Below are 10,207 nucleotides of genomic sequence, written 5' to 3' on the forward strand. Positions count from 1 at the left end.
CCATGTCTGAAACCAGGATCTATTATTACAGACACGTCAAACCAGTAGTGGTGTTGGCTACAAAGTGGATGCAGCAAGTCAAGTAAAGAAAGGAAGATCAGTTATCATAGATATCTACTGCTCATTCAAGCACTGCTTTGGGAGTGAAGTCTATTAAATAATATCAATTGATTAGTGTCAATTATATGGACAGCAAAGATGCAAAGTTGGCAGCCTTTTTCTTACAAGGTTGGAAGGTCAATACCTGTGGGAGATGAGTGAGGAGGGTACAAAGAGCAAGAGAAATAACATGAGCTGCTGATCCTGAAATTCTTGAGAAAAAAGGGCAATACTAACACTAGAATGGATGCTCCAGTTACTTAAGAAGAAATTAAGAGGCAATTGTAAATTCTGGACTAACGTCTCCCGGGAAGCATGAAATCTGCTGTATTATGCTTTGGTGACACATTTGAGAATGAATGACTAGAGAGTTTAACAGTTTTCATGCAAAGTACAGTACAAAGGTGGTTTTATCACCTCATTAGAATGGTTTTAGGAGGGTAGGGAGGAACTGTGGAACTTGTCATTTGTCAAAAAATAATGAAAGCTCAGCTTAATAAAGAATATGTAATGGAAGTTTTCCTTGATGATGTGGGATAGGTATAAGATAGTATGGAGGGAGGGATTCATGATGAAATTAGATATGATACAAATAACAGGAAGAATTGGAAAGTTTTTTTGTTATTTGATAGATGTATAATTTTTATCAGAATTGGGACAGTTTTATCCTAAGTTCAGTACAAAATCGGCATGTCATTGTTTGCTGATGATGGAGTCTTAATTGTGGAAAAGAATAAAGAATATTAGTCATATTAAGCAATAATAAGGCAGTTAATGTGGTTGAGAAATTGTGATGTTTGTGAGGATTTAAGTTTTTATGAGAAAATGCCAAAACATCAAAATTCGATAGAAAAAGAGCTGTTGACACAGAGAAAAGATGTATGGGTATAAGATATATAAAGCATGGTGAGATGCTTAACATGGCTGTTTATGGCTCAGCAGTAAAAACTTCATCAAAGACATTGGACATGCTGTAAACCCAACGTCTGAGACTGTGAGTTCTCCTGTCTGATTTAAAGGGTGATGAAATGGTGAAAAGGTGATGAAATGCTGCTGCATCTTAGATGAATTACTGGGGAAGTATCCAAAGACATTTGTAGGACTGACACTCCTCTCGGAAAAACAACAAAAGGAGAGGTTTTGCTTGAAGCTGCAGTAATGCAGCTGGACATATTAATTGCAGCCAGAAAAGATTCATCCCTACAGTAACACACCACCCAGGATGTTCCCGTCATTGTCGGCTGATTTCTATATTCTGGAAAAATGCAAATACATAAAGGTTTTGGAAATACTGCAATTTTGGTTGAAAATAGATGGCAAACACTATATTAGCCATACACCATATGGATCAATGATCCTCCTCATATAGATTACAGGCTTTGCTTTTAGTAACAAACTTTTGAAGTTTCTGTTTAAATAACACTTTGTACAGACCTCTATGGTGGCCCTGAGGGTCAGAACACAAAACATTTTACAAACATAACATTTCACAAAGACATAACGATTATAGAAAGGGTTGGACGGACATTTGTACGGAAACTTATTCCTGCCAGAAGAAGAAATTGGATCAATATCACATTATAACGTAATAAGTTTTACGTTTAATGGTTATACCTTTATAACGTGAAGCTTATTTACTTGCCATATTTTGTTTTCTGACAGTCATTGCTTTACATGTTCAAATCCTTTGTTTTGTTTAAATGAAAAAAATATTCAGACAGCCTAGCCTATATACCTTATCCTACAATCTTTTAGAACACAAAATATCAACATAGCCATTTGAGTTGTGAATTAAATGTTAAGACTAATGATACAACTTCAAGATGTTTCTTTCACATCATGTCTCACTTTATTAACATTTTAAATGAAAATGCTAAACATTTGTTCAAAATAAGAAAGACAAAGAAGCTTGAAAAGACAAAATGCAGCAATTCATAAGAAATAAAGCACAAATGAGGAACGATTTTAAAAAGGTGTCAGAAATGTTGTTGTTGTTGTTGTTGTTGTTGTTGTTGTTGTTGTTGTTGTTGTATCCTGTCCTATCGTTTTACAACCCCTTAGATTGATCCAGTGATTCAATGGGGGACTCGCTCGCTCCCCGGACTGTAAACCGCTGTAGTCCATACTCTTGCTCAGTAGTTGGCGGTAATGAGCCTGAACGCTGGCTGCCACCCGTCATGATTAGACCGAAACAAGAAGAAGAAGAAGAGGAAGCAACTAGAACCGAGAAAACAAGAAGCTTTGATGCCACTTTAAACGGATATTTGTTTATAATCTTACATCTTATTGGTAAGGTGTACCAAAAAAAAAGGGTTAACCAAATACCGATTGTCTTTTGATGAGCTCGTTAAAGCTAAGGTACCACAGACTATCGTGGATACAGCTAAGCTAATGTTGTTTTATATTAATTACATATTAAAAATGAGGTTTTTGCAGCAGTGTATTAGTCTAGACAAGAAATAATAGTTAGCCAGCTTTTGACAATCACCCGTAAGCTTGTCGGTAATAGTCTGTGTTGATAAAGCTGGGTGTGTAAACGACAACATGACGCTAAAGTTAGCTAATGTCTTCATTTCAGCACAGGTCAGACCGCCAGCTAATGATGTTTGTTGTTTACTTTGACGTCTTTATTACCCTACTGTGGTTTGGTGAGAAGCACCTAAAGATGGGACTGACATACCTATTTGATTTAATAAATGCTCACAACATTTTAAATATTTTAAGTTTCCAGGTTGTCGTGATCTGTTTGTCCCTTTTGAAACTCAATTTCCTGTTAATTTGCAGGCTCGTTTGCAGAGTTTCTCCTCATAAGGTGCACCGATCATTAGAAATATTTGTCAATATAATGCTGTATCATTTAGGGCTGGGCAATAACGTTATGTCAATATTGTGATATGGCTTAATTGTTGTATTTTCCTCGTTTTAAAGGCTACATTACAGTAAAGTGATTTCTGAATTTACCAGACAGCTCTAAGTGCTCTATTATTTCTCTTTATCAACTTAGTCATTATATCCACATTACTCATACTCAATCAATTTTATTGTGTAAATATTTTGAGTATTGGTCAAAATTATTTTGATATTTGATTTCGTCCATCTCCCCAGCCCTCCTGAATAATATAACACAAATCCAGCTTAAACAGTACAGTTGAAATAAATCTTCACACTGTAAACAAACAGATTTGTGTTAAGATAGTATTTAATGCAGGGCTTTAGTTCTGCAGTTGATCACTTGGTGTAGAGTAGGCTGATCGAGGAGATGGCACTGACCTACTGACCCATCAGTGCCAAGTTCCCTTTTGATAATTTATGTAATCATAGATTAAATAGTAATCCAGTCAGTGAACTGCCCTCTAAGTGAGCAGAGCTATTCTCTTCCAACAAGACATAAAAGTGTGGAGATGAATACGGAAACTTGCTAACTTTGAACTAATCTCAACTGGATTCTTACTGGGTGCTTACTTACTCTGCCCTGACATACCCTCAAGTGAAAACCTCATCAAACTCTTTCTGAAGCTTGCCCAATCCAGACCATTTAATTGTGTCAGTTCACTTTTTTAACTAAACAAATTTTAACTCTTCGTTTTTCCAGCAGAGACAAGCATGAGCGGCTTTAGAAGACCAGACAGACACAGGACACTACCGTTGACCAGGGCAACACACCTGGCAACATCCAAGCCTGAGCTGGAGAGAGACTCTGGCTTCTCAGGTTTGTCTCAGTTACATTGCTTTGCATAGATAAACCTGTGAGTTTTTTGTTTGTCCCAACACATGCTGTATTATTCTACATTAGTTAAGAGACCTTTATAGTATTGGTGCCAGAGTAGCACATGTTGTGGACAACATGTATCTGTATATAGAATTTCCTTGATTTAAAAAGAAAATCATAAATAATGTCTAATCAAATCTAGAGATCTAGGCCACATTTTCTATGTAGGCTAGCTTGTATTAGGTCCGTTTTTCTTATGACCTTTATTTACACTATAAAGGATGACCTGGATTTGGTTTGGTTTGGTCTCATTAGGCTGATGGTATCCTTTTCCAGACACTCTAGAGATGTTCATCTACATCTGCCACTGATCTCATAATACCAAGGCACTGCTCACAATAGAATGGTAAATCTGTTGCTTTTTAACATGATGAGACCCATATGTTTGTCCTCTGCTGCTCAGATGCCAGCTCTGGGTACCTCAGTGCAGTCGATCTGACCGACACCGAAGATGCAGGGAGGAATGGGTCTGTAGTCAGCCAGGACACAACTGCGCCGCAGGTGGCTGTGATGGGAGGGTCGTATGGTGGACTGTCTCCAATGATAATTATGAACAACTTTGTCCTAAAACAGGTAAAATGTGCTGTATGTCTGCCTTGCACTGTTAAGAGTTGTTATTATTTGTGTCACTTTTTTGGCTTTAAACCCAAGCCTGTAAAAATGTGTTTCAAGTTTGTTCTTAAGATTGCTAGTAACCCAGATTCTTCTCTGAAATTTGACTTAAACCAGAGGGAGCTAGCATAAAACAGATAGTCAGAACAACAGATGTATCACAGTTACATAAAGGGGCTCATGTTGAGCTTTGTATTGTAATTTATAACAGTGAGTTGACCAGCTTTTGCAGCTGAGCTACGAGTTAACATTCCTATTTTTATTTATTTAAGTTTATTTTTTAGCTAGGTTTCTTGTCTCATTTGGTAATAACTCGTGGAATTCGTAATTGTTAATCCAGGATTTATTGTATTGTACGCTTGTTGGACATTATTTTTCAGGGATAACATTTCCAGTGTGCTGTATGTTTATTCCATCTGAAAACTAAAATACAGTTATTGTAGAAAGATAATAAAGGCCTTTTTTGTTCCTCTAGCCAACCCAGATGGCTCCAGCAGAGAAACAATGGGGCTTTCCTTCACCCCTGGAAGTGATGCCTCAGTCTCAAGTGGTTCTTCTTCAACCCATGGTATCAAACAGCAGCAGCAGTTCCCCAAAGACTGGCTCTGAAAATATCAGACAATCAAAAAGCTACATGCCCATCCTCAAGTCATATCCTCGAATTGCCCCACATCCTGGGGAGGCGTCCTCTAAGAGGCATGGATCTTCCAGAATGAGGGGAAGTTCGACCTCGGGATATGACCACCGACAGAGGAGACGCCACCACCACCACAGCCACAGACCCTACAGCTCCCCGAGCCCACAGCCAGCCCTGCAGACTCCAATCAAACTCGTTAGCAACTTTGATGTAGCAAACAACCAAGTGCAGGCAGCTGAAAGTCAGGAGCAACTCAGCGACAAGTCTCCCTCCCCGCTGACAGGGACAAGCTCTTTGCTCCACTACACGCATGAATGTACGATAGAGGTTGACAGCGACAGTATCCACGAAGACAAAGACAATCTGTCAGTGAACAGTGAAAAACTCAAACGTTTCAGCAATACCTACAACATACTCAACAAATGTGGCTTGCTCGGTATCACCATGCGCACAAAGCAGCTGATCAAGGAGAATAAGCGAACCCAAGGCCAGCTGCAGCAGCTTCAGGAGCAAACGGCTCTGCTGCTGGAAGCTCTGAGCAGCGGAGACCCGCAACTCTGGTCTAAACTCCAGCTCTCTCTGCAGGACACAGACAGGGAGCAGTTAGGAGTTAAAGCTCACAGAGTCCTTGCGTAATATACTGTAGTGGTGGTCATGGCCAGCAGTTCTCAATCAGGGGGTCACAATATTTATTTAATGTAAAAAAAAATATATCTCAAATCTTATCAATAAAATCTTTTTTTTTTTTAAATAGTCAGCACCATTTCCATCTAGCATCATAACTAATCCAACTATAACGTATAACTAAATTATATGCTTTTACACTACTGACGGGTATAAATCATCTTATATTTGGGGGTCATGGAGCCAAAAACATAAAGAACTGCTGGTCTAAACTCCAAACATGAAGCTGAAGCACATCCACTACTACCAAGTGGAAGTTAAGAAGCATGCGTACATTTCAAACCCTCGCCTATAATGAATTTTCTTGCCTCTGCTGTTTCAAAATAGCAAGTATTACTTACTATAGGGCTATGGCTTCTATATTTTGAACTTTTAATTGCATAAACGCATGCCTTACTGCACATGTGAGGACAGACAGGGTTAATTTCATATTCATGCCTTGGATGTGATTGCTTTAAGAAAAAGAAAAGAGAAAAAAAAGATTAAGCATTATTTTAAGCCACGGCTTGAGGGATGATGAAGCCAAATGGACCACTTTGGTCCAGACTGAAATGTCACAACTGTTGAATGGACTGCTATGAAATTTTGTACAGACACTCCTCAGAGGATGAATCCTACTGACTTTGGTTATCACGTGACTTTTCCTCTGGCACCACCATGAGGTTGAGAGTTTAGTTCTGTATTGTAATATCTCGACAGCTATTAGATGGATTGCTGTACAATGTGGCACTCCCATTCATAATCCGCAGAGGCTGAACTGTAATAACTAATCTCCTGACTTTTCATCTAGCGCCAATATCTGCAAAACTCATGACATTACCCTCAGCCTTTGCGTTCAGTGTTTATTTGCAAATATTAGCATGCTAACAGGCCAAAACAACAAGATGGTGATGTTAAACATACCTGTCAGACGTCAACTTGTTAGCATTATCAGTGTGTGCATGTTAGCATGCAGATATTAATACTTAGCTCATGTACAGCCCCACTGAGCAGCTAGCGTGGATGTAGCTTGTTACTTTGTAGATCAAATAGAAAACTTGGTGTCGATATATGTGGGCTGTGTTTCAGTTTCCTCTCTAAGGGGCAATGACTTGTCAGTTTTGTTTAGTTACATGGTCTTTAAATGTAATCGTAATTGAAACCCTGAATGAAGCAGATGTTTACTTTGTCAAAAGGTGTCTCCACTGACTGCTTGTGTTCTCAAACAACAGCTGGATAGCTCACAGTGAGGCTACAGAGGGCTGGCTAAATGATAACGTTTTTTTAATTTATAATTTTGTGTGTCTTTGTGTCATTACTATTTATGTATAATATTTTTGAACAAGAGCTCAAGCTATGTTAATAATATAAACAAACCAAGCACATTATAATGTGTCTACCAGTTCTTCTGTCTAACAGAAGATCCTTTTACTACGTAGGAATTTTCAAAAGCTTAAATTGTAGCAAGTGAAGTGTTGTAGCCATATAAGTGTCTTGATCTTTGATCTATCTGTTGCTGCCGTATTCCTTCCTGCTGCAGTTTGAAGCTTAACAAGAAGTTATATTAATTTAAACTTCAAGGCAGAGAAATGACAGCTGAATATTTTAATTTAGTTTCATATCACAGACTCTTGCACTTTAGTTACAAGATTACTGACATTTTTAGATTCTTCTTTCACGATGAAACAGTGTGAATATGAATGTTTATCTGGTTGCCTGTGCCTTTTGACGTCTGTGCTTGTAATGTATATCAGTGCTTGAGCTGCTTAGATTTCTGTATCATTCTGTGGACTACATGTGGAAGAAAGATGAATGTACTTAAAGCCCTCCAAAGAGTGAATATTCCTCTGTGAAATATGTAAGAAATTGAAGCACTGGTTACCACCAGAGTGTCTGTAGAAAGGACAGAATGAAGACATTAAAGATGGTCATAAGAGTTTTAATGTTAAGTCATATTTAACTGTAGAAGTATTTATTTTAGCAACCATATGTTACTGTTGCATTATTTAACAGTCTGGAGTCGTTAAAACTAAGAACTTATCAAATCAGACTTGGTTTTAACAGCAAAAAGAGTTACAAAAGTTTTTTGTATTTATAATCTAAGATTATATTTTGCTTTTTTCCTGTTACTGTGAAAAGTGCTTTCTGTATCTTTAGCAAAAGTCACTTTGACTAATAATTGTCATAAAACTTTGTTTGAAGACCACTTCCTCTCTGTCATTTATTGGGTTTTGCTTGCTCTGAATGTTTAATGTGTTAAAGATGAAAACGTAACTGCTTAGTGTGATTTGAATACTTTTATTGGTTTTTATAACAGGAATAGACAAAAATAGCTCTAAAAAGTAAAGATATTTTTATTGAAATCCAAAACGTGTTTGACATAATGTTGTCATACAGTAGCTGTAGCTGCAGCATAACAGTGAAAAGTCCTTACTATTATTACCAGAGGACCCTATCCTTAGCAGTGTTGTGAATACTTCATCTTTGGGGTCATCTGTAAGCATGTAGGACATGATTTTATGGCACATAGTGATTAATACCCTGGATAATTATGTGGCACATCATCTTTATATTCCCCCCTCACCGCTTCTTATACAGGAGTGTTTAACCTCAGGAACATCAGGCGCAACATGTAACAGTTTATTGTGATAACTATGTCAAGCCTTGTCTGCTAGCCCTTAACATCAACGTGGATTGTTGTAAAAACTACTTTAAAGTTCCTGAACGTCACACTGTAGCATCCTACGAGGAAGTATGGAAGAGCAGCACACTGGGACTGCAAATCTCATAGCACCGCATGGCACAGGCATTCAAATCAGTAGCGTAATACAAAAATGCAAAGCTGTGAATGCATGCACTTATGCAAAGCCGTCTTTATATTTTGATGCAAGCATGTAGTAGTGTATGTAAAACGTACTTGTCTTATTTAAAAGATACACTCACACTAAGCACTTATTTAAAAGTTTCACATTGCTTATATGGCTCCTGTCCTTTAAAGGAATGTATGCTAAGAGCTAACTATTTCACGGACTACTTCAGAGGTCATAAAGCATCCATTTATATTTAAATACAATAAACGGATCTCTAGAAAGCCTTTTCTATAACTTGTGATGCTTGTTTGACCTATTGGGAGTCATTATTGATATCAAGTGTGGTTATCGCTCAGTCCTGTTTATGTGCATCTGAGTCTTCAGAGCATATCTCCACTGTCTCCACAGGCAGGATAAGGCCAAGAAACCAGCGGGTCCCAAAAACATCCTTGAGGTTGGTTCTCCAGGGGCTGCGGTTCTCCACAAGCTGCCCCCTCTGCAACTGACACCAGGTCTGTCCTCGGGCCACCAGCAGCACCTGCTGGCAACAGAAGCCTGCACACACCAGGCCGATGCCCAGCCACACATACAGCATCAGCACCAGGAAGAGCTGCAAGCCTGAGATTGTTCCTGATTGGGAAGAAATAAAATCCTCAGCAAGGTATTTATCTTAATTGATCTTCTTGAATTGCAAGTGTGAAACAACTCACCCATGAAGAAGTAACCGGTGGAGAGGGGAAGAAGAGTCAGGAAGGTCAGCGGGTTCTCAAAAGAGATTGAGTACTCCACTGTAAGAAAGGCCACACCAAGAACCAAGGAGTACAAACACGTGCATGATGTGTAGATGCAGAACATGATGAAATAGCGCATGTTTCTGTTGCCAATGCAGTTTCCAGTGAAGAAGCAGTGATGATCCCTCTTGAGAATAACTTTCTTACACAGTTTGCAGAAGTGGCGACCATTGAGGAGGTAGTGTGAATCCACTTTGTCCGAGCAGTGTGGCGAACACACTGGAACCACAGTCTCATTGGCGCTTTCAGCAGGATATTTGATAGTCATTATGTAATTCCCCAGTGCGTTGAACATCAAGAAAAGGAAAACAACTGTGTGAAGAGTTGTGGACCCCCCCAGTGACGCCTCAGGGGTTGGGAAGATTGTTGGGATGAAAAAGCAGAAGTGTAAAATGAAGGTGACAGCTGTAGCCATGAAGAAGTACGCAGGTGCTACAGCGTTGAGGAGTCTCAGTTTCAGCATCCGGGTGAACATGTCTGTGTGAGAGTAAGGACAGTCAGCAACATGACAGTGGGCTGACTTTTAGGTTAAGGGGAAAGTAAAGGGAAATATGAATGATGATGATTTAGCAGCAGAATAAGTATTTTTGCAACACTTTAAACTGTGTAAAAGATGTTAGACATTGCTGTAAATGTCTTAACCTGTTTAAAACCTGCTTTCCGATTTATGAAATCTTTATTTTACTTGTGAAAACAAAAAAGAGGGCAATCGATGTACATAGGTACATACAAAACAAATGAACGACTTATCAAATATAATGTACTTTATAAATTCCCCAACAATACATAATGAAGAAATTAGCTTCTGCTCATCATTAAAATGCTG

At 38.6% G+C, this 10,207-nt stretch overlaps 2 protein-coding genes across 3 annotated transcripts; one reads left to right on the plus strand and one right to left on the minus strand.

The window, feature by feature from the left end:
- The first annotated feature begins 2,320 nt into the window (after positions 1-2,320).
- Positions 2,321-7,969, plus strand: cipca (CLOCK-interacting pacemaker a). Of its 2 annotated transcripts, none has more exons than XM_062440524.1 (4): positions 2,321-2,388; positions 3,692-3,808; positions 4,272-4,441; positions 4,956-7,969. In XM_062440524.1, exons 2-4 carry the CDS (start codon positions 3,703-3,705, stop codon positions 5,751-5,753), a joined length of 1,074 nt encoding a protein of 357 aa, XP_062296508.1. In that variant the 5' UTR covers positions 2,321-2,388; positions 3,692-3,702; the 3' UTR covers positions 5,754-7,969. The 2 variants fall into 2 exon arrangements, with proteins under 2 accessions (XP_062296508.1, XP_062296509.1); XM_062440525.1 differs by having other exon boundaries at positions 2,323-2,388; positions 3,695-3,808.
- A 973-nt stretch (positions 7,970-8,942) lies between these two features.
- On the minus strand, positions 8,943-9,856 carry zdhhc22 (zinc finger DHHC-type palmitoyltransferase 22). Its single transcript, XM_062440898.1, has 2 exons — positions 9,301-9,856; positions 8,943-9,220 (listed from the first exon to the last, which is right to left on the minus strand). Exons 1-2 carry the CDS (start codon positions 9,854-9,856, stop codon positions 8,943-8,945), a joined length of 834 nt encoding a protein of 277 aa, XP_062296882.1.
- Positions 9,857-10,207: the final 351 nt, after the last annotated feature.

This window comes from Scomber scombrus, chromosome 19 (assembly GCF_963691925.1).
Source record: "Scomber scombrus chromosome 19, fScoSco1.1, whole genome shotgun sequence".
NCBI lineage: Eukaryota > Metazoa > Chordata > Actinopteri > Scombriformes > Scombridae > Scomber > Scomber scombrus.

Excerpts from the sequence above, each read along its gene's own strand:
- cipca (XM_062440524.1), top strand. The coding sequence starts at position 3,703 with ATGAGCGGCTTTAGAAGACCAGACAGACACAGGACACTACCGTTGACC. Across the intron at positions 3,809-4,271 it reads GAGAGACTCTGGCTTCTCAG|ATGCCAGCTCTGGGTACCTC; the intron begins GTTTGTCTCAGT and ends TCTGCTGCTCAG. Across the intron at positions 4,442-4,955 it reads ACAACTTTGTCCTAAAACAG|CCAACCCAGATGGCTCCAGC; the intron begins GTAAAATGTGCT and ends TTGTTCCTCTAG.
- zdhhc22 (XM_062440898.1), bottom strand. The coding sequence starts at position 9,856 with ATGTTCACCCGGATGCTGAAACTGAGACTCCTCAACGCTGTAGCACCT. Across the intron at positions 9,221-9,300 it reads CACCGGTTACTTCTTCATGG|GAACAATCTCAGGCTTGCAG; the intron begins GTGAGTTGTTTC and ends CTTCCCAATCAG.